The following is a 27,557-nucleotide window of genomic DNA, read 5'->3' on the forward strand; positions in this document are numbered from 1 at the left end:
ACACACACACACACACACACACACACACACACACACACACACATGAGAACCGGCAACCGACCTACACACACACACATGAACGGCAACCAACCTGCACACACACACACAAACTGGCAACCGACCTACACACACACACACGAACCAGCAACTGATCTGTACACACACAAACTGGCAACCGACCTACACACACACACACACACACACACACACACACGAATGGCAACCGACCTGCACACACACACACACACAGACAACCGACCTGCGCACACACACACACACACACACACGAGAACCGGCAACCGACCTACACACACACACATGAACGGCAACCAACCTGCACACACACACACAAACTGGCAACCGACCTACACACACACACACACACACACGAACCAGCAACTGATCTGTACACACACAAACTGGCAACCGACCTACACACACACACACACACACACGAATGGCAACCGACCTACACACACACACACACACAGACAACCGACCTGCACACACACACACACACACACGAGAACCGGCAACCGACCTACACACACACACATGAACGGCAACCGACCTGCACACACACACACACACACACACGGCTTCTCGAGGGAGAAGGTCCCCCGCCACGCTGCAACCCAATTACTACTACCACCCTCCTCCTCCTCCTCCTTCTCTTCAAGCCTTCCACTCCAGCAACTTGACTCCCGGCACCGGGCAGAGGTCCAGCTCGCGAGGACGCGGCAAGCGCCTCTTTCCCAGCTCTCGAACCAGCGCGCAAAGCCTGGCGATCCGCGGCGGCAGATTCGCGCCTTGAACGTCCCCGGCCGCTTTTGCTTTTGCGGGTCGCTTCCTCGCCCTGGAGCGGCTTTTGTAGAAAGCGAGCCCGCCAAATCGAGGCCGGGATTAGGGTGGCGGTGGCAGTGTGTGTGGGGCGTTTGTTTTTTTCGAAGAGCCGTGTCTCGTGGCGAAAGTGCGGTTGCCAGGGCGCCGCTTTACCCAGCGGCCTCCCCGCGCAGGAGCCGCCGCCGCCGCTTCTGCTGCTACTGCCGCCGCCGGAGCTTTCAACCTCCATTGTCCGGGGCCGGGGTTGGGCCCATGGGCCCCTCCGACGCGGGAGTCGCCCTGCAGCCGCCGCGCCTCAACCGGCCCGGGGCTTGAGGCGAGCTCGGTGAGTGACCCGCGCGCGCGGACGGGTTGGGAGGCTGAGCGAGGCGCCGTCCGGGCGGCAGGAGCGACAACGGCCCTGGAGAGCTTCCCCCCCACAAACCCCCCCGAAAGCGGCTTCTTCCCTTCCTGGAAAAGGACAGGCAGCCCTTCCCCCTCTCCGTCCCTCCTCCTCCTCCCCCTTCCAACCGCCCCGAGGCTGCGCGAGCGGGGTGGGGCGGGGCAAGGCCGGTTGGGAATAAATGCCCGTTAAGAGAGGCGGCAGGTGGCGGCGGGGGGGGGGGGTAGAGGCTGTTGGCACGGCTCTTCTTCTCCCCCCCCCGGAGCCCCGCTCGGCCGCTGCACGTGCGGAGAGGGGGGGGGTTTGCCGCGGGAGGCGGGAAGGCGGAGGGCCGCTTCGGGGTTAGCGTGACAGCCTCCCCGCTTTTCCTTTCCTTTCCCTTTCCCTCTCCTACTCCCCCCTCAAAATCTGCAGCCTCGTCGCTTCACAATATGGGGGCGAGCGAGGTTGGAAGGGAAGCAGCCTGTGGTGGGGAAACCCTCTGCGCCCCCCCACCCCCCTTTCCCTCCAGGTGTGGAGTGGCGGGTGGGAAGGTAGCCTCTCTAGGACAGTGTTTCTCAACCTTGGTAGCTTGAAGATGGGTGGACTTCAACTCCCAGAATCCCCCAGCCAGCTCTGCTGGCTGGGGGATTCTGGGAGTTGAAGTCCACCCATCTTCAAGCTACCAAGGTTGAGAAACACTGCTCTAAGGGGGACGGACGGACGGACGGTGGGATCTCAGCCCGCCCGCGATGCCAAACTCCCTCTGGCCAAAGCCTGACTGTTTAGACAGACAGGACCTCAAAACTTTTTACCATTCTTCTTCCCCCTCTTTTGGGGGAGAGCCGCATGTGCCTCTTGGGTTGGGTTGGCGGGGAAAGGCTGCTGTAGACAACACCCCCCCCAAAAGAAACTTTTTAGCACAGGCCATACAACATGGGGTGGCTGCAAAACCCGCTTAAAGGAAGGATGGTCTCTCTCTCTCTAGCTGGTGTACAATCTCTTGTCTCTCTCTCTCTCTCTCTCTCTCTCTCTCTCTCTCTCTCTCTCTCTCTCTCTCTCTCTCTCTCGTGCTTTTTTTTCCCTTCCCCCCCTCCCTCCTCTGCATGATTTCTCTCGAAATGAAAAAGAAAAAAAAAACAAAGCATAAAAGCGTGAGCCTGAGTTTTGACAGCTCGCTTGTCTGTTAGTTGTTCCCCTCCCCCTTTTAAAGCTGCAGGTGGGATGGGAAGACAGTGGAAAGGTTTTTCCTTCAGCCTCAACTCCGGTGGCGAAAGAGAGGTGCCGGGCGGCGTTAGGAAGGCGGTGCGTGAACTGACATAGGCTGTGGGTTGATTGTTGTTCTTTGCACCCTCTTTAATATTTTCTCCTGCTTATCCCAGCTGCCAGGAGGGTTGCCTTGACATCCTCTGCCTTAACTGTCATTTTTTCCCTGCTGCTAGCGAGATTGCAGAGAAAGAGTGAACTGTCAGAAGTAGTACCAACTGTTGGCATTCCTCCACTTCACCTTCCCACTCCCCCACCCCCCTTTCTCCCTCTCTTTCTACCTTGTGCACAGCTGTGGTTAACCGTGCAATGGGTGAGCCATTTCCACTACAGTGAGTGTCAGAGTCAGGAGGGAAAACATGGGATTAGCAAGAAGTGTCAGTAAAGGGGAATCCTCCTTAGCATACTGACAGATTGTCTTCAGTCAATTCCTTTCCTTGGGGCAATGACAGAAGGACAGGAATCAGCATGATGAGATTAGTGGGATTTCTCCTCAAGGTAATGGGGTGGCATGGCAATGGCATCAGAATAACATTAGTACTACCCCTCTTCTTTTAAATGCCCACTAGTAGTACCTGTCCCCTTTTAAGTGACCATTGGGTTTGCTCCAGGCTGGGTATTGGTATATATATAACAGAATTATGAAGTGATTGATTCATCCTCCCACCATCCTTCCATGCATCCTCCTTAATTCCTGTTCCCTGCCTAGCCAAATAGCTCCCTGAGGGATGAAGAAAGCAGTGTGAGAGAGCAAGGTATGTTTGGGATTGGGCCGGGAGCCTCTTTCCTTCCTCCTCACTTGTGAAAACGATCAGAGTCTCCCAGAGGCTTGGAATTAAAAAGACAGAACATCGTTAATAATATAAGAGTGTTAGCTTCAGCTGTCTCAATAAAGCCAGTAAAGCTCCAGCATAAAAACAAATAGAAGAAAAACGGCAAATGAAATGCTTCCTCTAAAACATGTCGGCATTGGGGAAATCTTTCCTGGAATCATTTCTCATAATGTTGTTTAATTCAGCACAAATAGCATGGTGCCAGCATTTGGATAACCATGGCTACTTTCTTCCTTATGCAACTGAGAATGGGATTATTTTCAGACTTGTATTCTTTTCAAATCTCTGATTGATGGTTAAAAATCCTTTGAGTAGAGTTTAACTCTTGGTGACCTCATAAATATGTCCAGATAGGAGGGGTTGGTTTTTTGGGTGGGGGGCAACAACACAGAACTGATTTCCTGTTGCCTTCTTAAATGTTTCTTGACTTCCCACCCCAATCTACAGCTCTATGATCTCCTGTAGTTTCCCAGACAAATACTGACCAGGTCCAGACCTGCTTAGGTTTTTTGCAATCAGCCAAGTTTAACAAAGTGCTGCCATTGATACTAAATGTTTAGCACAGATTTCTACACAGTAGTGTTTTCAAGACATGCTGAATTCTACAGCTCCTAGAATTTATTTCCAGTATAAACTGTAATGTGGTGACAGCAACATTCCAGGCTTAGAAATTAGCATCGTTATCTGAAGCAGAAAGAGAACACAGGAATTTGTGTTTAAAACAATCCTACCCAAGTATCACAAGTGCACTGATAAGTGTGATATCCACTCAAAACAATATGACCCATCCAGAGTCACTGTGAGTTGGGCGGTTTGTATAAATTTCTTAATAGTAAAGCAACTCTCAGCTTAGAAATTTGACAGACTGTAGCAGGATATTCCTGTTTGGATGTGAGGGATCGTTGCAATTCTTTTGCGTGTCTTAGGTCACAGTTGTGTGCTGACCACAATTATTAACATATCTTCACTGTGCTGTATAAATTGACACTGTGAGACTGGTGTACAGTAGGATCTGCAAGTCTTCAGATAAGGCAAGAAGATACAAGGAGAGCTTTGTTGAAAATGTAGATTTTTTTAAAAGAGAAAGGAAGCAAGTTGGCAGGTAGGCTCTGCGTACTCAGGACAATGAATTTTGTTGGCGAACATACTACAGGTGATAAGGATTGATTGTAATTAAAGATGTCTCCTGATAGTGCTACTATCAATCTGCATAATTTAGCAATAAATCTGTCAAGTATTTGCAAGCCATTGGCACATGTGTCATATAGACACCAGTGGAGGCAGAGAGTGTCTCCACCCCTATGTGGAAAGGAGGGGCTTACCTGAGTATAAAACCCCTTCCAACCTTTTCCACCTTGCTCTCTCTCCATCTCTCTCTTCTTATGTTTGTTCCTCATGAGACTTGATCTCTGTTGCACATAGTTAATATGATTTATCATATGAATAAATACGTTTTAAGACATTTATATATGCATCTGCCTCTGAACTCTTCTATGCTCCTGGGTGTTTCTACAATCCCAATTCCACAAAATCGGAAGAAACAGGATGAAAAATAATACTTGTTTTCAAAGAAATGCAAAGTTATACCAGTCGTATTTACAACATGGCTGTAAGAACTGCTTGTTCTGATGCAATTGTTTTGCCCAGTTGATCTTCTGGATCAACCACTCTCCATTTGCCTTTTTGGTTTCAACTGTGCTTAATCAATTGGGGTTAAATAGATTCTGTCCTAGGAATCCAGGAGCATTGCTAAAGCCTGTGCACTTTGGACTTGGGTGTTGGTTGATGGCTAATGTGGTAAATCTAACCATTCCTGCTCTTCATTGTCCTTCCCTACAGAGCCAAGGAACACCATGGGGGTGGACTTTGACGTGAAGACTTTCTGCCACAATCTGCGGGCAACCAAGCCACCCTATGAATGTCCCGTGGACACCTGCCGCAAAATCTACAAGAGCTACAGTGGCATCGAGTACCATCTCTACCACTACGACCATGACAATCCACCGCCACCCCAGAACACCCCTCTGCGCAAGCACAAAAAGAAAGGCCGGCACGGCCGCGCAACCAACAAGCAGTCGCCCAGCCCCTCCGAGACTTCGCAATCCCCAGGACGGGACGTTATGACTTACGCGCAAGCCCAGCGTATGGTAGAGGTGGACCTGCATGGCCGCGTGCACCGCATCAGCATTTTTGATAACTTGGATGTGGTGTCTGAGGACGATGAGACTCCTGAAGAGGCCCCGGAGAACAACAGCAACAAGGAGAACACAGAAACGCCCTCGGTCGCTCCCAAAGCCGGAAAGCACAAGAACAAGGAGAAACGCAAGGATTCCAACCACCATCACCATCACCACAGTGCCTCAGCTGGCAACACACCTAAGCTTCCCGAGGCTGTGTACCGAGAGCTGGACCAGGATACCCCCGATGCCCCACCTCGCCCCACCTCTTATTACAGGTAATAAGTCGTGGACCGCAAGCAGAGTCCCAACGTAGGACCGTGTGGCTCAGGGAGCTGAAGTGGGAGGGGCGGAGGATCCTTTAATCTGGAGCCTCAGGTAGAGAGAGGAGGGCTCCTTAAGAATGTGTTTCCCTCTCATAGGGTGGCTTCTGACTGCACCTTGTTCCAGTTTGGAGACCAAGGTAATCTGTTTTCAGAGGGGTGGGGGACAGTAGGAAGACAGGAGGGGGGACAAGGGTCCTTCTGTTTGGGAAGTGACTCCATTGGGATACAGGTAGTCCTCGATTTAAGACCACAGTTGAGCTCAACATTTCTGCTGCTGAGTGAGATAGTTTTGCCCCTTTTTACGATCTTTCTTACACCACAGTTGTTGAGTGAATCACCCCGGTTGTTAAGTCAGTAACCCGGTTGTTAAGTGAATTTGACTTCCCCAAAGTTGACTTTGTTGTCAAAAGGTTGCAGAAGGCAGATTCTCTCCTTCCCTTCCTCCTCTTGTTTTGCCTTAGAAAAGTATCTCCTACTGAATGAAACTGGTACATTGTGTTTTTTCCCCCCAATTGTAACAATACTGCTCAGCCTGTTCCGCTCAGCTTCAGTAGAAGGAGTTCTTAGGTTTAAAGGTTTCCTATTATGACATGGCATTTTCTTTCTAAGCAAGAAAAAAAGTGGGACTTGGGTATACACATATACATCACCCATGTCATGACTTCATGGCATAAATGAGGCAAAAGGCACATGGTTTGGCATTTGCACCATGACATACAAATTACATGATTTGTACCATTTGTGCTTTGTTAAATCAGTGTGACTTCTAATGGCTATGTATAGATTGATTGATTGATTTGATTGTGTGTCATCAAGTTGGGGTTGACTCTTGGTGGCCACATTGATAGATTTTTCTCCATGATAATCTGAACCAAACTTGGTCCTTCCACCCATTGCCTCTGAGTCCCTCCACGTTGCTGTTGGTTTTCTTCTCCTTCTGTCTCCTTCCACCTTTCCCAGCATTAGAACCTTCTCCAGGTAGATGTGTGTAGGGCAGAAAGATGAGAGGTTCATTATTACGGTTCTGCGATCAGAGGAAGCAATAATTGCCACTTGGCCACTTGACTAGAGATTCTCTGACGCCATTATTGGACTTTAAGTATCAGGATTCTGGGAAATGAAATCTAGGAAATCTGAAAGGAATCAGGCTGAGTTAGAACTTACCGTAGCAGGGCAGTGAAATGATGATGACACTTTCAGACAGTTTAAAGTAGGTGTAGGGATGCTCAGGGACGTGGTGGCTCAGTGGCTAAGACGCTGAGCTTGTCTATTGAAAGGTCGGCAGTTCAGCAGTTCGAATCCCTAGTGCCGTAGAACGGAGTAAGCTCCCGTTACTTGTCCCAGCTTCTGCCAACCTAGCAGTTCAAAAGCACGTAAAAAATGCAAGTAGAAAAATAGGGACCGCCTTTGGTGGGAAGGTAACAGCGCTCTGTGCGCCTTTGGCATTTAGTCATGCCGACCACATGACCACGGAGACGTCTTCAGACAGCGCTAGCTTTTCAGCTTTGAAACGGAGAACGACTAGCATATATGTGCGAGGAGAACCTTTACCTTTAAGGATGCTCAATAATAGATAGCAGCTCTGTAGTCCTTCTAGACTCCCATTGTCCTCAGCCTTGCACTTTCTCTCTCTCTCTCTCTCTCTCTCTTCTTTTAGGTACATTGAGAAGTCAGCAGAAGAGCTGGATGAGGAGGTTGAGTACGACATGGATGAGGAAGATTACATCTGGTTGGACATTATGAACGAACGTCGGAAGACAGAAGGGGTCAGCCCTATTCCTCAGGAGATCTTTGAATATCTAATGGACCGGCTAGAGAAGGAATCCTATTTTGAGAGTCACAACAAAGGTGACCCAAACGCCTTGGTAGATGAGGATGCCGTCTGTTGCATTTGCAATGACGGGGAATGTCAGAATAGCAATGTCATCCTTTTTTGTGACATGTGTAACTTGGCTGTGCACCAGGAATGCTATGGGGTCCCTTATATCCCAGAAGGCCAGTGGCTGTGCCGCCGCTGCTTGCAGTCGCCTTCCAGGGCCGTGGACTGCGCCCTGTGTCCAAACAAAGGCGGCGCCTTCAAACAGACAGACGATGGCCGTTGGGCCCACGTGGTGTGTGCCCTCTGGATCCCCGAGGTCTGTTTTGCAAACACGGTGTTCCTGGAGCCCATAGACAGCATAGAACACATCCCACCCGCCCGTTGGAAGCTGACTTGTTACATCTGCAAGCAGCGAGGTTCTGGGGCCTGCATACAGTGTCACAAAGCGAACTGCTACACAGCCTTCCACGTTACCTGTGCTCAGCAGGCTGGGCTCTATATGAAAATGGAGCCTGTCCGAGAAACGGGGGCCAATGGCACTTCGTTTAGTGTCCGGAAAACAGCTTACTGTGATATCCACACGCCACCCGGTTCAATGCGACGCTTGCCTGCCCTATCCCATAGCGAAGGGGAGGAAGAAGAAGAGGAGGAAGAAGAGGACGGGAAAAGCTGGAGCTCAGAGAAGGTGAAAAGAGCCAAGGCTAAATCCCGGATCAAAATGAAGAAGGCAAGGAAAATTCTGGCTGAAAAGAGAGCAGCTGCCCCAGTGGTGTCAGTGCCATGCATACCTCCCCACAGGTATGGCACCCTTCATTCTCGGCTTCTTTCTTTGATATATGTCACAGTGTAAATAGAGACATTGGAGTGCTGCCTTGTTTGTAACAGTGAGATTGCCATCGGGAATTTTCTGAATGGTTAACCTAAACTGAGAAGAACTAGATTGAGATGGATCTTATGTTTTGGTCAGATAATCAGAAATGTATGTAGGAATTGTCTTTGGCTGCAGTTGCTTTACACCAGCAGTGTTCCGTAAAATAAAGTAAGATGCACATTTTATAAACAGATAAAATAGCCCCTTCCAAGTACAGATACATTTGATAGCATTTTAAATAGCAATAACATTTGTACATATTTAGTTACAATAAGAGAGGTTGTCCAGCATCAGTCAGAAACTGAATTTGAACTGTTCCTTTCTCCCCTTATAATCTATGAATACACCCGTATATCTGTGTGAAGGTACAGCAGCTCTGCTCCTTAGGGGCTGTGTTTGGTGAAATTCATTCGGTAGAATATTGTGGATTTCTTCCCTGCTTGGCTTTCCAGTAAGATAACATGTTTTTGTTTTTTTAGTGTGGAATAGCATTTGGAAGGGTTTGTTCATTCTTCTCCTGAGCAATCATTTCAGACGCAAGAAATATACAGATAGTCCTTGATTTACAACTACAATTGGGATTGGAATCTCCATCATTAAGTGAGGTGGTGACTATGAGTTCTGCAACCTGATTTTGCAAGCTTTTTTGCTCTTCTTAAGTGAATCATATACAGGTAGTCCTCGATTTACAACCACAATTGAACTTCAAATGTCTGTTGTTAAGCAAGACAGTTGTTAAGTGAGTCTTGCCCCATTTTACGACCTTTCTTGCCACAGTTGTTAAGTGAATCAGTATAGTTATGAAGTTAGTTCCGCAGTTGTTAAGTGAACCCGTTGACTTTGCTCGTCAGAAGGTTGCAAAAGGGGATCACATGACCCCGGGACACTGCAACTGTCATAAATGTGAGTCAGTTGCCAACTGCCTGAACTTTGTTCAGCTGACTATTGGGGTGCTGCAACGGTCATAAGTGTGAAAAACGGTCATAAGTCACTTTTTTCAGTGCCGTTGTAAGTTTGAACTGTCACTAAATGAACTGTTGTAAATTGAGGACTACCTGCGCTTGTTAGGTGAATCTGGCTTCCCCATTGACTGAGTTGTCAGAAGACGGTTTGGAAGGTCGGAAACGGCAATTATGTGACTGAGAGATGCTGCAAAGCTTGTAAAATATATGCTGGTTGCCAAGCACCTGAATTTTGATCATGTGACTATATAGGGACGCGGCAATGGTCACAAGTGTGAGGACCGATTATAAGTCACTTTTTTTCCAGCACTGTTGCAACTTTAAACAGTCATTAAGCAAATGGTTGTAAGTTGAGGATCCGCCGTCCCCTTTAAAGCAGAGTTGGAGTTGCTTTCAGATCTCTTGAGAAATGTATTAATGGACTGAGAACCCGAAGCCGCTGCTTGCATAATCAGTTTGGCAGCAATGCTAAGCAGAGTTGCTTTCTGGAATCTCTTGACCTTATTCTTTAATTTGGCTCCTCTCTCCCCATGAAATTCTTACAAGAAAGCAGCTTAGATGTATTTGGTTTGGCCTCTCCTCCTGTCTACATGCTTTCCTCCCACTCTTTATCATCCTGACTGGTGTTGGGGAGAAGGACTGAGAGTGAGGTGAATGGGTATGGCCTGTACCAGTGGCGCCTCATTTTCCAGAAGAATAGCACTTAGACTTATATACCGCTTTATAGTGCTCTTACAGCCCTCTCTAAGCGGTTTACAGAGTCAGCCTATTGCCCCCAACAATCTGGGTCCTCATTTTACCCACCTCGGAAGGATGGAAGGCTGAGTCAACCTTGAGCCCGGTGGGATTTGAACTGCCAAATTTCAGGCAGACGATAGCCAGCAGAAGTGGCCTGCAGTACTGCACTCTAACCACTGCGCCACCGAGGCTTCCCCTTCCTTGTAGAGCTGCTTTGCGTAGATCGAGAATGCTGTGAGCTGCACATTTTTGGGGGGTACGTTTTATACAGGTAGTCCTCGAGTTACAACAGTTCGCTTAGTGACCATTCAAAGTTACGATAGCGCTGAAAAAGGTGACTCGTGACCGTTTTTCAGAGTTAACGGCCTTTGCAGTTATGTCCCCATGAACAGGGGATCAAAATTCAGCCGCTCGGCAACGGGTTCATACTTATAACCATTGCTGTGTCCCCGAGGTCACGTGATCCCCTTTTGCGACCTTCTGACAAGCAAAGTCAATGGGGAAAGCCAGATTCACTTAACAACCGGGTTACTAACTTAATGAACTGCAGTGATTCAATTAACACCTGTAGCAAGCAAAGTTGTAAAATGGGGGAAAGACTCACTTAACAACTGTCTCACTTAGCAACAGAAATGTTGGGCTATTTGTGGTTGTAAATTGAGGACTAACTATATTTTAAATTCCTGGCTGTCCTGTAGTTTTTCAGTGTTTGTGGCTCTGCTTTAAAAGTGCTTTAAAATAGGGTTTACTGTAGCTAAATTGTAAAAACCCAAACGAGCACTAGATGGCAGCAAATGTTTACGATTTCTGCTCCTCTTTGTTCTGATGGTTGATTTGAATACTTTTGCTGGTGAATTCTTTTTTGCCTGCTGTATTCCTCACAACCCATATACAGTTGCCCTGTTCAAATCAATCCCGCCAGGGTTAATAAAACCAGGTTTTCACTAAGTGCTCTTTCCTCTGTACCTTAAAAGTTAGGCAATCAGCACATACAGCATTTCATACTGCTATAATGCTTTTTCTTGGGCAAATGGTTGTGTTGCTGTGACTAGCAGCTGTTGCCATTGTTCACTGAAAGGGATTTGTGGCTTGTTCCAGGAAAGGAAGGAAGCAGCAGCTGCAAGTGGAATTAATCTGAGAGTTGGTAACTTGCTGAAATGAAACCGAGGAGATATTTGAAACTATGTCAAATTGAGTGTTAGTTGACTCTTTGTAGCTGCCACCATCAGCACCCAATTATTTTATTTTCCTCTCACCCTTCTTAGACTCTGCAACCAAATTTTAATGTTGGAATCTTGGATGGGATTAGTTATACCTTACTTAGGAAAATTACGTGTGAGACAAACTTGTTGGACAGGTTTTGTCCTGCCTTCTAATTCCAGATGAACCCTTACTTAAGAACATAGATTTATTTATTTATTATTTATTGTATTTGTATGCTGCCCACCTCACTATTAAATGACTCTGGGAGTTTTATCTTAAAAAAAGATAAATATAAAACAATTAAAAATTTAGACTTGGTTTCACTGAAATCGTCAGTAGATTTTTGACTCTGATAGTACCTAAGAGGGTTGAAGCAGGATATGTGACTCTGATAGTACCTAAGAGAGTTGAAGCAGGATATGTGAAAGTCTAGCAGAAATTATATTTTAAGCTCTTGCTTAGATGTGTTATTGTACGATCTTTCCCAACCTGCTGCAATCCAGGGTATGATGTAGTTGACAACAATTCCTTCAGTTTTCACCCAACAGATTCTGGAATTACACGTTAGTTTTTTTCCATTTATTTATTTATTTATTTATTTAGTTAGTTAGTTAGTTAGTTAGTTAGTTAGTTAGTTAGTTAGTTAGTTATTGGTTCGTTTTATATGCCGCCCTTCTCTGGAGACTCAGGGCGGCTTACAATGCGTTAAGCAATAGCCTTCATATTTTTGAATATACCTGCTTAGTAGGGCTTTTGGCCCCCCCCCTAAGTGGTGTTCTTTTTTTATACAAAGTCAGCTTATTGCCCCCACAATCCGGGTCCTCTTGTTCAGTCCATCAAAATGAGTGCTGAAAGTTGCCTTTGTAACAACTTTTAAGTGTCAGGCTTGCCCCGACTTGAATATTTAGAAAAGAAAGACCCTCAAGTCCATTTATTGGAAGTGAAAGGTTTACTTTTACTAAAAATCAAGCGGTTACCGCAGGGCCATTGTCACATCATTGTCACATGACATCGCAACTTTCCCCCCTTTGCTAAACCGGGGATGGGTATGGCCAGCGCATGACAAATCTGGCCCGCGGGCCATGAGTTTGACACCCCTGGGTTACAGCATAAGCAAAGCTGGATCTGAATGTTCCTGCGGAAAGCCTGCATTTCCCCCCCTATGCCCTGGTCCTCCCTCCTTGACCAATCCCATCAGAATCCAAGAAAATGTGAATCAGATGTTTTGGGAATGGCTTTGAGGTTTGGCACCTCTTTGGTGGAGTTCTCACAGCTTCGTCCTTGATCGGCCAGTCTGTTCCGGATTGGCAGCTCTGCTTCCTGTCACCCAGCCATTCCCCCCTCCTACCTCTACCCCTTCCCACTTTTTATGGCAGGATGCCAGCGAAGCGAAGAATGCTGAAGATGGCAGACCTGACACTAAGATTATTCTGGTTGAATGCAGAATTTGAATCCTTCTGTTTTATCTACTGCCCCTGACCAGCGGCGCTGCAGCATCCTTTCTCAACAGTCGGGGGGGGGGGGGTTTGACCGCTCTGGCATTTACGATATCTCCTGCCTGACCCCACTCTTCTTCCCCTGCAGGCTTAGTAAGATCACCAACCGCTTGACCCTTCAGCGAAAGAGTCAGTTCATGCAGAGGTTGCACAGTTATTGGACTCTGAAGAGGCAATCCCGCAATGGAGTCCCCTTGTTGCGGCGGCTCCAAACGCACTTGCAGTCCCATAGGAACTGTGAACAAGGAAGGCCAGCTCCTCCTCCTCCAGTGGCCAAGACTGAGCAGGTACGGCTTTCACTTGAGTTTTCGGGCATGGGTGGATGAAAAGGGCACGGGTGTATGTCCTTGCTGTGGAAGAGCCCTTGCTACCACTGGGTGCACATCGCCAAGAGCAAGGCCTTTGTTTATTTACTTAACCAGTCGGTATGGCTCCCCAACTCATAATTGCAGCTAAAATGTATCCACGAGATAAACAGTAACACAGGAAGAGCATAGCGTGACCGAGGCCCGACTCGCCTTCAGTTTTCCTTCAGCCATTCCCAAGAGGCGCATCCAGCAGCCTTGCCCGACGGCTCAGTTTACCCGTCGGTTTCTCCGTGCTGGATGGGTTGCAGCCACGTGGACTGGCTTGGGAACCGTTATGAGTCACGAGGCTGTCTTGTTTGACAAGGCTTCCCAGTTCATATGGAGGGAGGAAACTTTCAGCTTTCAAAGCAAGGTGAGCTGGGGGATTAGCTGCCAAGGACTTGTATTTTGCAGGTAGGAAGCCCCATGTTCAGTCTTGGCATCTCCTCCTAGAGAATCATGGAACGGGAGGCCCACTTCCTCTGAGATCCTGAATAACGTACGGTAGTTGCTGCTCAATGGTAGTTAGTGAACCGGCAGGGTAACTTGATATCAAGTTGTTAGTGCCTTGCACTTTCCTTCCTTCCTCTGCGACAAGGGAGGGAGGGAGAAAGCGAACAGTTTCCCGAAAGTGGGTCTGCCACATTCGACAGCCGACACGGCTGTGGCTTTTGCCACGCTCCACTTCCTTTTTGGCTCCTGGCAGCAACTCTGGCAGGAGCTGATTTTGCTGCTGTTCTATAAGCAACGGCAGCCTGGCATTTGGCAGGGATGCCCCTTCCTCTCATAGACTCTGATGTTCCTGCAGCGAGATAACACAGAGGATAAGAACTGGGCCCTGAAAGAGCAGCTGAAGTCCTGGCAGCGCCTCCGCCACGACCTGGAACGAGCGCGCTTGCTGGTGGAGTTAATTCGCAAGCGGGAGAAGCTCAAGAGAGAGACGGTAACTGTGCCAGGGAAGGGAGTTGGGGTGGGGGGGGAAGGCATGGGAGTTCTCCTCTCAATAACTTTGGGGATGGCGGGGAGGGGTGGGGGGAAGGGGGAGTAGGATGCTCCCAGAATACCTGCGATTTGGGGGCCTTTTAAGGAAAGGAGATGGCGGATTTTTGCACTTAGGCCTTTTATAATTGGAGAATGACACTGAAAGAGCAAGGCAGGACGTTTCCCTGGGAGAATACAGGAAACAGCAGAAGCCAATGAATTCAACCACAAAGAAGGATTTGCTTTTTTTTGGGGGGGGGAGAAAGGGGGCTATTTGATTTGCATTTAGGGCCGTGGTGGCGCAGTGGTTAGAATGCAGTATTGCAGGCAAACTCTGCCCCACAGCCAGGAGTTCAGTCCTGACCGGCTCAGGGTTGACTCAGCCTTCCCTCCTTCCAAGGTCAGTAAAACGAGGACCCAGATTGTTGGGGGCAATAGGCTCACTCTGTAAACGGCTTAGAGAGGGCTGAAAGGCACTATGGGGTGGTATATAAGACTTGAGTGCTATTGGTATTTAGAAGGTAAGGTGTTTGTTTTCGTAGATTGGCCTCTACCTGCTCCCAGGCTGTTTTCCATGATGCGAACAAAGCCTGCTCTGGGCTGTGCATACTACAACTTTGCCTCTCCTTGGGGAGTGGCTTTCAGCCAGTGTCCCTGAAGCTCAGCGCAGGTTCACTTGGGATTTCACAAAAACAAGTTCAGTCGTATCAGGCAAGCTGCCCAAAAGGCAGCTTGTTTATTAGACTGATAATGTCATTGCAGCTCATCATTTCAGGTGCTTGTGAGCGTCTTAGAGGGGCTTGTAAGCACTCAGGTGATGAAGGGTGACAAGAAGGCTTTGGGGCATGTTACCTCCCTATATAAATAGAGAGCAGCCAGGTGATACCAAAAAAACCCCACTCCCTGCAGTTAGAAGGTTTGAACTTGGTTTTGTATTGGGTTAGAGATTGCACTCTTGTACCGTGTTTCCCCGAAATAAGACCCAACTGGAAAACAAATCACAGCATGATTTTTCAGGATGCTTGTAATATAAGCCCTACCCCCAAAATAAGTCCCAGTTAAGATTGTCAGCCAGACAGATGCATTTAGTACCGTAGTTCCCTGAAAATAAGACATCACCTGAAAAGGAGTTCTAAAATGCGTCTTTTGGAGCAAAAAATAATATAAGACCCGGTCTTATTTTTGGGGAAACACAGGTATTTATCTGTGGGCACAGTTCTTAGGGATAGAAGTTGAGAGTGAAACCGATACGGATTTGCTAACATAAGACAAGATGCTGTTTGTGCCCTTTGAGCTTGGCCTCCATTTTAGGCCCTCCTGCTTCCTAACCCCCCGCGGTGATTCAGAGGCCCCCAAAGTAACAACAGCAGAGTGTTTGGCCACCACGTGCTCAGTAGCACCTTCCCTTCTCTTCCAGATTAAAATCCAGCAAGTGGCCCTGGAGGTGCAGCTGACTCCCTTCCTCATCCTCCTGCGCCGGACCCTCGAGCAGCTCCAGGAAAAGGACACGGGCAACATCTTCAGCCAGCCGGTCCCGCTGTCTGAGGTAACAGAACTCTACGAAGTAAGAACCCCTCCACCCCCAATTTATCTTTTGCTCTGTTCCCATCTGGCTGAGGGGCTGGTCTTGTGGCTTTCTGGTCCTGTCCTCTGTCCGAGATACTGCACACACCCTCATGACTAGGCCCAAGAAGCTGCGTGTGCCACACCGGTTAGTAGTGTCCAGGTCATAATCCGGAATGTGAGAAACCCTTAGAAAAATCAGGACTGTTGGCATAAACATAAGTTGCTGCTCCTTGTTCGGTGTGCAATAATTAATGTGGATTTTCTCATGGCCTTGGAAGAGAATGCTTGGGCTCAAGTGTTTTTTTTAGTATGCATTTCTATTCCAAGTTGTATATTTAGCCCCAGAATCTATACATGTGGGTCCCTGCAAATGCTCTTCCTGCGACTCTTAGCCCCTGTTCTCAAACCTGGTATCAGTGGATGACCATTGATTCTATTTTGGGCCCCGTTTTCAAAAGAAAAGCACCGTTCAGGGGTCCCTGTCTTGGTTTCTTATTTATTTTTTAACTTTTCTCCAGGAGCTCAAAGTTGTGTAAACAATGTTCCCTCATCCATGTTTTGCCCTTCAAGAACATCCCCGTTAGATAGCCTGGGCCAGGAGTCAGTGAGTGGCCTGAAGTCCCTCTCAGAACTAACTGGACTAAAGATGGGCTTTTTTTAACCAGGCTCTTTTGGTCCATTTCCCCTTACCTCCATCACCATGCCACACAGACACTGGTTTGGGTATCGCTTCAGTTCTGGTTGTGGCTGAAGCTGGTTTTTCATTTGGAGTTTAGGTGTAAGGTGGTGTTTCTGGGGTCATCGGTAATCGCAGTGGAAGGCTCAGAGTGAGGCTCTGTGAAGAAGCATAAGTATTGTGGCTCCTCCTTGAGTATCCCGATATTCATGCCTCCCTAGATTGAGTGACTCTGGATAGACTGACATTGGTTGTCCCAAGCCTTGTTGACCTTCAAGTTGCTCTAGAAACCAGTCTTCCTTGAGAGCAGGGTCGATCTGCTAATCTGTGCTGTACAGTCCAGCCAGAACTTTTCTTCTGTTTTCTTCTACTTTCCTATTTCCCTCAGGTGGGATTTATATATGACCTAGTAAGATTCTTCTTTCTCTTCTGCTTCCTGTTCTGACCCTGTTAAAAGCAAAAGCTTCCCCAAGTTGACTTCAGCTCCTGCTGATCATATGGTCCCATCCATACAGGTTTCTTGACAACAGCTTAAAAGTGGCTTACAAATGAAAGCAAATATATGTCTCCCAGGATAATGTTGCAGGATCCAATCGGGGTCAGTCACTGGGACCAGGGGTTTAGTCTTCTGATCTTTTGGACTCGTGCTGGAGCCCATCCTCAGGGAACATCTGTCTACCAGAACTGATGGCATTCCTGGTGTGTGTGTGGGGGGGGGGGGGTTTATTTATTAGTGTTAGTTTATTAGTGAATTAGTTTATTAGTGAATTAGGCAACCATTCATTGGTTACTGCCTATGGTAGATGGGAGACTATTGGCTGTTCCCCAAAACCTAAAGAGGAACAGACCTGGCTATCACTTGGATGGGAGACTAGTAGGAAATCTCCGGGCTACAGGCTAGACTGGGAAGACACATTTTGAAAGACACATTCTCAGAACTTCCCCAATTACATTCTTGTCATCCTGAGGCTGTTCTCCAGCCTTCCCCAGTTCAAGTGCCTTCAGCCCCTGCCATTCCTAATCATTGATTAATGGGAGTTGGAGGTGGCTGCTTAGCTCAAGCGGCAGGCTTTCCACAGCTATTCTCTAGGCCCAGCTTATTTTATTTTATTTTTTATTTTATTTCGAATTTATATACCACACCTTCTCCCGAGGGACTCAGGGCGGTGTACAGCCAGATAAAAACACAATACAAACATTAAAAACAATTAAAAGAATATATATTAATTTGGCCCCAATTTAAGATAACAAACCAATTAAAAATATTTAAAAATATGTTTAAAAATATGTTAAGCCAGCCCGGCTTGCTGAAAAAAGAAAGTTTTAAGGGCATGGCGGAAGGCACCGAGGTCTTGGATTCTCCTTATCTCTGGGGGCAGCTGGTTCCAGAGGGTAGGTGCCCCCACAAAGAAGGCCCTCCCTCTGGGGGTCACCAGCCTACATTGCTTGGCTGATGGCACCCTGAGGAGGCCCTCTCTGTGGGAGCGCACGGGTCGATGGGAGGTCATCGGTAGCAGCAGGCGGTCTCGAAGATAACTAGGTCCTATGCCATGGAGCGCTTTAAAGGTGGTGACCAACACCTTGAAGTGCACCCGGAAGACCACTGGGAGCCAGTGCAGCTCACGCAGGAGCGGTGTTATGTGGGAGTGCCAGGCGCCAGGAGCTTTCTTAGCCAAGCTAAGCAAGCTCCTCCTGCGTGGCTGGTGATAGTAGGCTAATCATCAAATTGCTTCAGGTGGATCAATTATCTCTTTTTTAATTGCCAGGTCATATTTACAGATGATAAAGTCAAGGGGATTGCTTTTCCCATGGCTGGGAATCTCTGAGCATCTTGTTGCAATAGCTCTGTACAGTATTAACTTTTAGCTGATACCAGTGTTTTCCCTGTAATATCTGAGAATTTCAAAAGACACCATCTCTTTACAGAATCCATCAAAATGAACCATTGGTTCAGAGTTAGGTCATTTCTTCTGTTGGTTGGAGTGAGGAAACCCACAGTGTAATATCATATATATATATATATATATATATATATATATATATATATATATATATATATATATATATATATATATATATATATATATATATATTTAAAAAAGGATGGTCCCCCTGCTGTAGCCACCATTGATTTTAAAATGTCCAGTTTACCTCTCCGTCCTTTCGCTGGGAAAAAGTCAGTATGGTGCATAAGATTTGGAGAGCACCCAGTAATTGAACGAGCTGTGGGATTGAGGCTGAGAAATCGGAGAATAGGTGGGCCTCTAGATAGTGTGAAGAAGGGGGAAAAAATGAGAACTACTGTTTCCAGGTGGATTAAGGATGGCGAATCCTAACTAGCTAGTTTTTAGACACATCCAAAACGAGCCTGCTTATTTCTCTCTGACTTGCTGCATTATTCCCTGAAAAGCAAGCAGTCCTTTCAGGGTCTTTTTTTTTTTTTAAATGATTTTTTTGCAGGTAGTTCTTTAAAAGAGTAGGGATGCCTTGCTCTTGGGTGTGTTTCTTGACTGCCTGTTGCGTAGTATCTTGTGTGCCCACAGGGAATGGCAGTACCCCTTCTACGTGGGGACATTGCTCCAGATTGGGCAAGAGCTTTAAAGCCATTTTCAAGGCTGCTCTAACCTTTGCTTTTCTTGGAGCAGGACTTCCCCAGAAGTGGGATCCCAGCCTCTTAGCCTCCCTGCTCTTTGTCCACTGCAGGTCCCAGACTATCTGGACCACATCAAGAAACCAATGGACTTCTACACAATGAAGCAGAAGCTGGAGGCCTATCGCTACCTGAACCTGGATGAGTTTGAGGAGGACTTCAACCTGATAGTCAGCAACTGCTTGAAGTACAATGCCAAAGACACCATCTTCTATCGGGCAGCCGTTCGGTTGCGGGAACAAGGGGGCACAGTGCTGCGACAAGCACGCCGGCAAGCTGAGAAGATGGGCATTGACTTTGAGACCGGCATGCACTTCCCCATGGCTGGGGAGGAGGCTCCTCTGCGAAGCACTGAGAACGGTTAGTATTCATTCTCAGAGATGGGCAGGGCCGTTCGGGAGCAACGGTAGGGCCAAAAATCCTGCTCCAGCGTATTTGAGCAGAAGAGCATGTAGATGTAATACTCCCATGCATTGGAGCAAGGGGATATATGAAAAGGAAGCTTAGAACTCTTCTGCCTGAAATTCAGTTCCAGTAAAATGGCAGGGGAAAAAAAACATTTAGGGATGAAAGAGCAGAATACATTGGGAGAGAGAACTAGCCAAGGCAAAAAATTAGTGTGGCAGTTTATCATCCTGTGGGGTACATACATTATAAGCAAGCTTAAACCAATGCTTCCTTATCTGCCTGGGCCAATCAGTGCAAAAGGTGGAGAACCTAATAATGTTCTTCTAAACTTATGTTTTATGGGCTTGTTCATTTGCTTGCTTGCTAGGATGATGATCACTCAAATAATCCTCATCCAAACTCAGTAGAGTAAATCCAGGCTTGTTTTGAATTCTGAGCTCAGAAATGGCCAAACTATTTTAGTTTAGTATAGATTAACATGGCTCTTTTCCTCCCCTCTGCATGTTTATATAAAAATCTAAGAAATAGAGAAAAAGAGAAACCTTAACAAAACAAGTGGCTTGGAAGCTGTTCTTTGCAATGAGAAATGAAAGCTACCGTCTTTTTATACTCAAACCTTTAGGTCAGGACGGGCGATACTATCCTCTTCCACATGTGGTTGAATTACAGCGCCAGGACTCTGCATTACTAGACTTGTTGGCTGAGACTGCTGGTAATTGTGATTTAGCAATCTCTGGACAGCCGCAATTGTTCTGCACCTTAGCTCTGCCTCCAGATTGGAGGTTCCAAGATGCCGCTTCATCATAAGGAGGAGCAGGAGAAGGAATGATTTGTCCTTTAGCTGAGCTCAGGATGTTTTAAGCATACAGATAGTCCTTGATTTATGACCACAATTGAGACCAAAATTTCTGTTGTTAAGCGAGACAGTTGTTATGTGAGTTTTGCCCCATTTTACGACCTTTCTTGCCCCAGTTGTGAAGTGGATCACTGCAGTTGTTAACCTAGTAACAGGGTTGTTAAATGAATCTGGTCAGAAGATCGCAAAAGGGGATCACGTGATCCTGGGGCGCTGCAGCCATCATAAATTCGAGCCAGTTGCCAAGTGTCCGAATTTGAATCGTGACCGTGGGGATGCTGCAATGTTCGCAAGTGTGAGAAACGGTCATAAGTCACTTTTTTTCAATGCCTTTGCAACTTTGAACGGTCACTAAAAGAATGGCTGTTAAGTCGAGGACTACCTGTATTAACAATCTGAAAGCCACCACGTGTGAGTTGGGTGGTCTATACACTTAATACATTTAAAGAAAAAACATTAATTGAATTCTCATACGCATTAAATTTCTATGCTGCCCATCTCACGGTCATCTCGCTTTGGGCGGCTTTTAAGACGAAACAAAACAAAGGTTTCGTAAAAGCAGATGTTTCCTTTTTCCCAGATGAGGAGCGGCTGCTGCTGTCGGAAAACCAAAAGCACCTGCCTCTGGAAGACCAGCTGAACCTCCTGCTCGAGCGTCTGGCCGAGGTGAGCGCCGGGAAGCAAAGCGTGAGCCGCTGCCGGCAAACCAAGATGATCAAGAAGGAAATCACCGCCTTGCGGCGCAAGCTGGCACACCAGCGGGAGACAGGGAGGGATGGGCACGGCCCCTTGGCCCGCATCATTCAGACGACCCATAACCCCTGCGAGAAGGACCCTCAAACCGACAGCGCCGCTGAGGAGAGCAGCAGCCAAGAAACCAGCAAAGGTTGGTGGTGAGGCTAGCAAGCCTGGAGCTGCTTGTCCCTGTTCAGAATTGGGGCATTCCTTCTCTCTGGAAGCTTGCAGGGGCATCTCTTGGGAATGCTAGAGTCATGCCACATTAGCCTAGCTTCTCCTGGGGTTGCTTTTTCAAAAGGCAACTGGATTTCTTTTGTTTCTTTTTTTCCTTGAAGACGTTCCGCTTCTCATCCCAAGAAGCTTCTTCAGTTCTTCTGAAGCAGGGGTGTCAAACTCAAGGCCCGTGGGGTGCTTAGATGTGGCCCGTGGGGCCGCCCTGAAACAGCAAAAGAACAGCCCACAGTGCCTCTGCCAGCGAAAATGGAGTTCCATGAGGTCTGCGTGCGGCCCTCCCAGGCTCTGTTTTCAGCCACGATAGTCTCCTGCAGCCCTCTGGCAGCGAAAACAGGCTCGGGGCTCACACGTGGTTCCCTCAGGCTCTGTTTTCACTGGCAGAGGACTGCAGGAGGCCATTGTGGCCGAAAACGAGGCCCAGGGTGACTGTGCATGCCCCCCCACCCGGGCTCCGTTTTCCCCAACAGCTGCAGGAGGCTGTTTTAGCTGGCAGAGGGGTCAGGCTGCCACAGGCGCCCCTGACACGAGTGACGTCGAGCTGGTCACGCCTACCCCGGCCACTCTCACCCCGGCCCCCTGAGGTCAAACACAGCCCTGATGCAGCCCTCAATGAAATCGAGTTTGACACCCCTGTGCTGAAGAAACTTCTTGGTTGAGAAGCAAAACGTCTTCAAGGGAAAAAAAAAAACAAAGGAAGTCCAAGTTGCCTTTTGAAAAAGCGTCTTCAGAGCAACCGTGACCCTGGATGACTGAGAATCTCCATAGGCAATTAGCCTAGCTGGGTTTTCTCCAACTTGGCATCTTTCATATGTGAAGTCCTTGGAGCTCTCTGAGTTTGGTTGTTCATCTCCAAACACTTCGTAACATCATCAGCGTATTGACACTCTTAGCTAGCCAGGTAGTGAAATGTCTGCAAGCAAACCATCAAAATCAAAGAGCTCCAAGAACTTCACAGTTCAGCCTTGAGCTACAGATACTCTCTTCTTAAACGCGTTGAACTACATTTCCCATCATTCCCCAGATAACAATGAAATGAAAGGGTTAGAACAGGGCTGTCAAACTGGTTGCCCATGGGCTGGATGCGTCATGCGCAGGCCACACCCACCTCACCCCACCAAAGGGCGGGGGGGAAATGTCACAATATATCACAGGACGACAATGTGACGTCGCGAGTTTGACACCGGTGGGTTAGAAGATCCTGAAATCCCTTTTCTTCAGAGGAATCAGTATTGCTCCTGCCTTTTGCTTAGCTTTTCATTGTACTCAGGCCCATATTCCTGAACTTATACAGAAGGTCCTCTCATTCAGCCCTTACTACTCTGCTGAGTTGCACATGGGAAGACAGCCGTCACTAAAGTGTGCACAATTTTTGAAAGATATCTTTTGGAATCAGTAACCTTATTTTCACAAGTGCAACTGATTTATGAAAGTTATTTAAAAAAAAAAAAAAAAGCCTAACGTGTTGTTTCCTGGATGCGGAGAAGACTTTGTGCCCCTTGCAGAAGATGGGACAATATTCCTAGGTTAGGGTAGGGCCACTGAACCAATACTTGGAAAAGGCCGCCTCAGCAATTGCAGAAAATTATCCTTCTGCAAGCAACTTCAGCAGAAGCTGGTCACCAATGCTTGTCTGATGTTAGAAGGGCATCAGCTCTTTGCTTGTTCTTTAAGAAAATCAGAGCATTATGAAGTTATTTGTACTTAGTCCAGTCCTATCATCTGAAAGATGATGTTTAGCCCAATGTTATGCGAGGTGCATCACAGCTGAGTGGAGATTTCCCTAGACCAGGGGTATCAAACTCACGGCGTCACATTGTCATCACGTGACGTATTGCAACTTCTCCCCCCATTTGCTAAACCAGGGGTGGGCGTGGCCAGCATGTGATGCATCCGGGCCATGGACCGCGAGTTTAGCACCCCTGCCCTAGACCCAAGTCTATTCATTATATCACAGTGTTGTTAAGAAGGACACTTGATGGATCCAGAGAATTACGATGAGTGCAACTTTCTTCTTTTTTTTTTTTTGAAAAAGTGCTGAAGCCCAGATCCTTGACTTCTTGGAGTTGGGAAGTTGTGTAAAGCAGTTCTGAATCCTGCCTTGCATATTGCAATAAGTTTGGCTGGGGACTCCCTTGTTCACGGATAGATTTTTTTTTTTTTTTGCACATTATGTGGATGTGTTAGAAGGCACGTTGAAAGAAAATAGTAAGAGTTGTCTTGTTTGAGATTCATTCCGATTGCAGTAGGGAGAAGAAGAGACCGGCCTTAGCAGAAAGGTTGAACACCCTCTTAAAAATCAGCTGTTCAACTTACAGGTGTCCTTGGTTAATGACTTCTCATTCAGCGATCATTTGCACTCGTGGCGGCACTGAATGAGTGGTATTTATGACCAGTCCTGAGAGTTCTGGTTATGGCAGCATCTCACAGTCGTGTGGTCACCATTTGCAACTTTCTTTCCTGGCTTCCAACAAGCCAGGTCAGTGTGAAAGCCGGCAGGAGGTTGCAAATGGTGACCATGTGATGTTCCTGCTTAATGACCCTTGTTGAGTCACTTCACAACCATTATGGTCCCAATTGCTACGGTTAACCAAGGACCGCCTGCCCTTGTCTCTGGGAGACAGGATCCTGCCCCCAAAGTGCCCAAGTTGTTCCTCTAAACCAAAGCCTCCGCCTCATTCCAGGCCTTGGCCCCAATTCCTCCTCCACCCCAGCACACGAAGTCGGCAGGAGAACATCGGTGCTCTTCTCCAAGAAGAATCCCAAAACCGCTGTGCCCCCAAAGCGTCCCGGGCGCCCCCCCAAGAATCGGGAGAGTCAGCTGGCTCCAGGTCATGGGAACAGCCCCGTGGGGCCGCCTCAACTCCCGATCATGGGATCCCAGCGGCAGCGCAAGCGGGTGAGGAGCCCACGCCCCAGCTCCAGCTCCGACAGCGACAGCGACAAATCGGCTGAGGATGCTCCCCTTGGTGAGTGAAGCTGCAGGGAAACCTTGAGCGCCTGACCTTGGTTTTACCTTATGTGCATTCTAGCAATAGCAATAGACTTATATATCGCTTCACAGGGCTTTACAGCACTCTTTAAGCAGTTTTACAGAGTCAGCCTATCGCCCCCAACACTCTGGGTCCTCATTTTATCCACCTCGGAAGGATGGAAGGCTGAGTCAACCTTGAGCCTGGTGAGATTCGAACTGCCAAATTGCAGGCAGCCGGCAGTCGGCAGAAGTAGCCTTCGGTGCTGCATTCTAACCACTGCGCCACCAGGCTCTTATGAAGGAAGAGGAGTTTGGTTTCCTGTAAAATCTTCCCTAAGACTTCCCTGGGAATGTAGTGGCTCTTAATGAGAGTAAATCTGCAGAGGATCTGACTTTAAAGGTGCAGTACTGATAAAGAAACTTGGCTAAATATTTATTGTTTTAATTCAAAACGTCACTATGAAGGAACAGGGCCGTCATATAAATGAGCTCTGTGTATGGCCAATAGATAAATGCTTACTTCGTGTATCATATTGGCATGGTTTATTGAATTGTGTTTTACTGAATAACTCCAAATGTCTGTGTTTATTCAACTTGTTAGGTCTAAATCAAACTAATCATCGTGATTTGTGAACCCTGCCGCAGTTCAACTTTTCTTTCTTTAAAAAATCCATACTGGGAATTAAGGAAAGCATCTTCTGTGGATAAATTCTATATTCTTATACAATCTAAGGCTCTAAGCCTTCCCCTATTTCTGACACCCCTCCAGACATGATGGACTACAGCTCTCTTAATCTCAGCCAGAGTTCTCAATGGGAGTAATTAAATGCCGCCTTTTTCTTGCCTCTCATTATAAAATTAACCAGATAATTCGAGCAATAAATTAGAGATGAATTTAACAAACTAATGAGTACCTTCCTTAGTTATGTGATGATACTTACCAATATTAGGATATATTTCTGTAGACGAACATGTTATCTGATGTAAGGCTGCAGCCCACTTGCCTTGATTGCACTCATGCTTTTTTTTTAAAAAAAAAAGTACATGCAGTGTTGAAACACACTTAAAAATGCTAAGTCTTCCCTCCCTGAGTTGGAGGCAATCTGTGTGGATTCCATATTGAGCCCACAATGTGCTTGGTACCACTAGGAGCCGACCATTTTGAAGCAGCTTGCACATGTTTTCGGGGAGTGACGATGGCTTGGGGAGAAAAAAAAAATCTCTTATTAATTACCATATTTTTCAGACTATAAGACGCACCTAAATTTAGAAGAGGAAAACAACAAAAAAAGGTTTTTGGCCTACTTTTTTTCAGACCTTTTTACGACCTATTTTCTAGGCCTTTTTTGGCCAATTTTGGGGGCTTTTTTCAGCCTGTTTTCAAGGCTTTTTGCAGCCCATTTTCGAGGCTTTTTGTGGCCCATTTTTGAGGCTTTTTTCAGCCCATTTTTTTTCCAAAAAATGGGCCAAAAAAAGCCAAAAAAATGGGCCAGAAAAAGCCCTAAAAACAGGCCAAAAAAAACCAAACAAACAGGCCAAAAAAGCCTCAAAAACAGGCCAAAAAAAAAGGCTCAAAAATGCCTGAAAACAGGGTGTGTGGAAGCCAAAAAGTGGCTGGCTGGTGAGCGGGGCTTTGGCAATATTCGGTCTATAAGACGCATAGACATTTTTGCCCTCATTTGGGAGACAAAAAAGGTGCATCTTATAGTCCAAAAAATACGGTACATACCTTGCCTTTCAGCTTATATATGCGCTCAACAGAGTCAGAGGAGAAGTGCCTATATAAGCAGGAAGCAAGGTACATATTTAATGAGGAAATAAAACATTTCAAAAATAAATTATTAAACAGAGTTGGGGATAATTGACAGACAAGAGTGTTAGACTCTTAAAGCAGAAGCTTAGCCTCTTTCTCCCCAAGCTTTCCACTTTTGCGGTGCGGATAGTCCTCGACTTAACAGTTCATGTAGCGATCATTTGACGTTAACAACGGCCCTGAAAAAAGTGACTTATGACAGTTTTTCACAGGACCATTGTAGGCAAATGATTCCTATTTATGACGGTTGCAGTGTCCCGGGGTCACGTGATCCCCTTTTGTGATTTTTCTGACAAGCAAAGTCAATGGGGAAACCAGATTCATTTCACAACCGTGCTACTGACTTTTAACAACTGCACGATTCACTTAACAACTCTGGCAAGAAAGGCAAAATGGAGCAAAACTCACCCGCAGAAATTTTGGTCTCGGTTGCGGTTGTAAGTTGAGGACTACCTGTAGAAGCCAGGCGCAGACAGATGCCTCAATACCTACCGCCTTTGCTTCTTGAACCGTGACCTAAACTTTCATCCATCGTTGCCTGACAGTAGACCTGACAGGAAGTTTTTGTCCTGGGTGAGCTTTACTGTAGCCATTAGACGGGGGCTTTTCTCTGATGGCTCTGTCTCTCCCTCCAGACCTGCCAGCGAATGGTTTCAGCAGCGGCAGCCAGCCAGTCAAGAAGAGCTTCCTTGTCTACCGCAGCGGCTACAACCTCCCACGCAGCAGCTCCGATTCCGAGTCAAGCAGCACCAGCAGCAGCAGCGCAGCCTCAGATCGCACCAGGTACCGGAAGACCCAGCCTGCCGCGGAAACCCTGCTTTGTGTCACTCAGCAGCCCCATAACCCTGAGGACATTGTTCTTCAAGCCTGCCACATTCATTTGTTTTTTATCAGCTCCTTAAAGGCGCATTGCCACAAGGGCATTTAGCACTAGTACTTAGGTTTACAGAGCCAGCATATTGCCCCCCGTTAGCAACCTCGGAAGGAAGAAGAAGGTATTCTGTCTATTCTGATAGGGAATGCTCTTTGAACATCATAGGTTGGATGGCTTAGAGTATAGAACAGACCAAGGGGCACTTTACTAGCAAGGAAAGCCAAAGAAATGGTAGGGGGCAGATTGCTGGCACTCTGTAATGGTTGCATCTTTCCAATGAGATGTGCCTTGGGAGGAAAATTAGACAAGACTCAGTGGCTTTGAGTATTGATAGCTATGTATGATTTCTAGTATCTACAGGCAAGACATCTCAAAATATAAATTGTTGAGCAAAAGCACGCAGCGGGCCGTGGCCCTTAGCTTCTGCCCTTCACATATAAACTTCCTAGATTCCTTGCACAACCAACCTGGGAAACAAAGTATTGGGTTAAAGGTTCTTTGGACTCACCCTGTTCATTCGGCTTCCTCCTGCCAGTTGCTTGGGAGGC

At 47.1% G+C, this 27,557-nt stretch overlaps 1 protein-coding gene across 5 annotated transcripts in view; it reads left to right on the forward strand.

Moving 5' to 3' along the window:
• The first annotated feature begins 1,079 nt into the window (after positions 1-1,079).
• The window catches only part of BRPF1 (bromodomain and PHD finger containing 1), a 30,546-nt gene continuing 4,068 nt past the window's right edge, over positions 1,080-27,557 (forward strand). Inside the window, exons 1-10 of one of the 5 annotated variants that reach the window (XM_070936761.1) lie at positions 1,080-1,168; positions 5,143-5,758; positions 7,464-8,423; positions 12,984-13,182; positions 14,051-14,185; positions 15,641-15,787; positions 19,169-19,475; positions 20,960-21,265; positions 24,033-24,317; positions 26,771-26,918. In XM_070936761.1, the coding sequence (XP_070792862.1) occupies positions 5,157-5,758; positions 7,464-8,423; positions 12,984-13,182; positions 14,051-14,185; positions 15,641-15,787; positions 19,169-19,475; positions 20,960-21,265; positions 24,033-24,317; positions 26,771-26,918 (3,089 nt within the window). In that variant the 5' untranslated portion in view covers positions 1,080-1,168; positions 5,143-5,156. The remainder of the gene's footprint in view (positions 1,169-5,142; positions 5,759-7,463; positions 8,424-12,983; positions 13,183-14,050; positions 14,186-15,640; positions 15,788-19,168; positions 19,476-20,959; positions 21,266-24,032; positions 24,318-26,770; positions 26,919-27,557) is intronic. The other 4 variants (XM_070936763.1, XM_070936762.1, XM_070936764.1 and 1 more) reach the window with 4 other exon arrangements.

This window comes from Pituophis catenifer, unplaced genomic scaffold, assembly GCF_029215685.1.
Source record: "Pituophis catenifer annectens isolate HBS135680 unplaced genomic scaffold, rPitCat1.0.hap2 SCAF_2, whole genome shotgun sequence".
Classification (NCBI taxonomy): Eukaryota; Metazoa; Chordata; class Lepidosauria; order Squamata; family Colubridae; genus Pituophis; species Pituophis catenifer.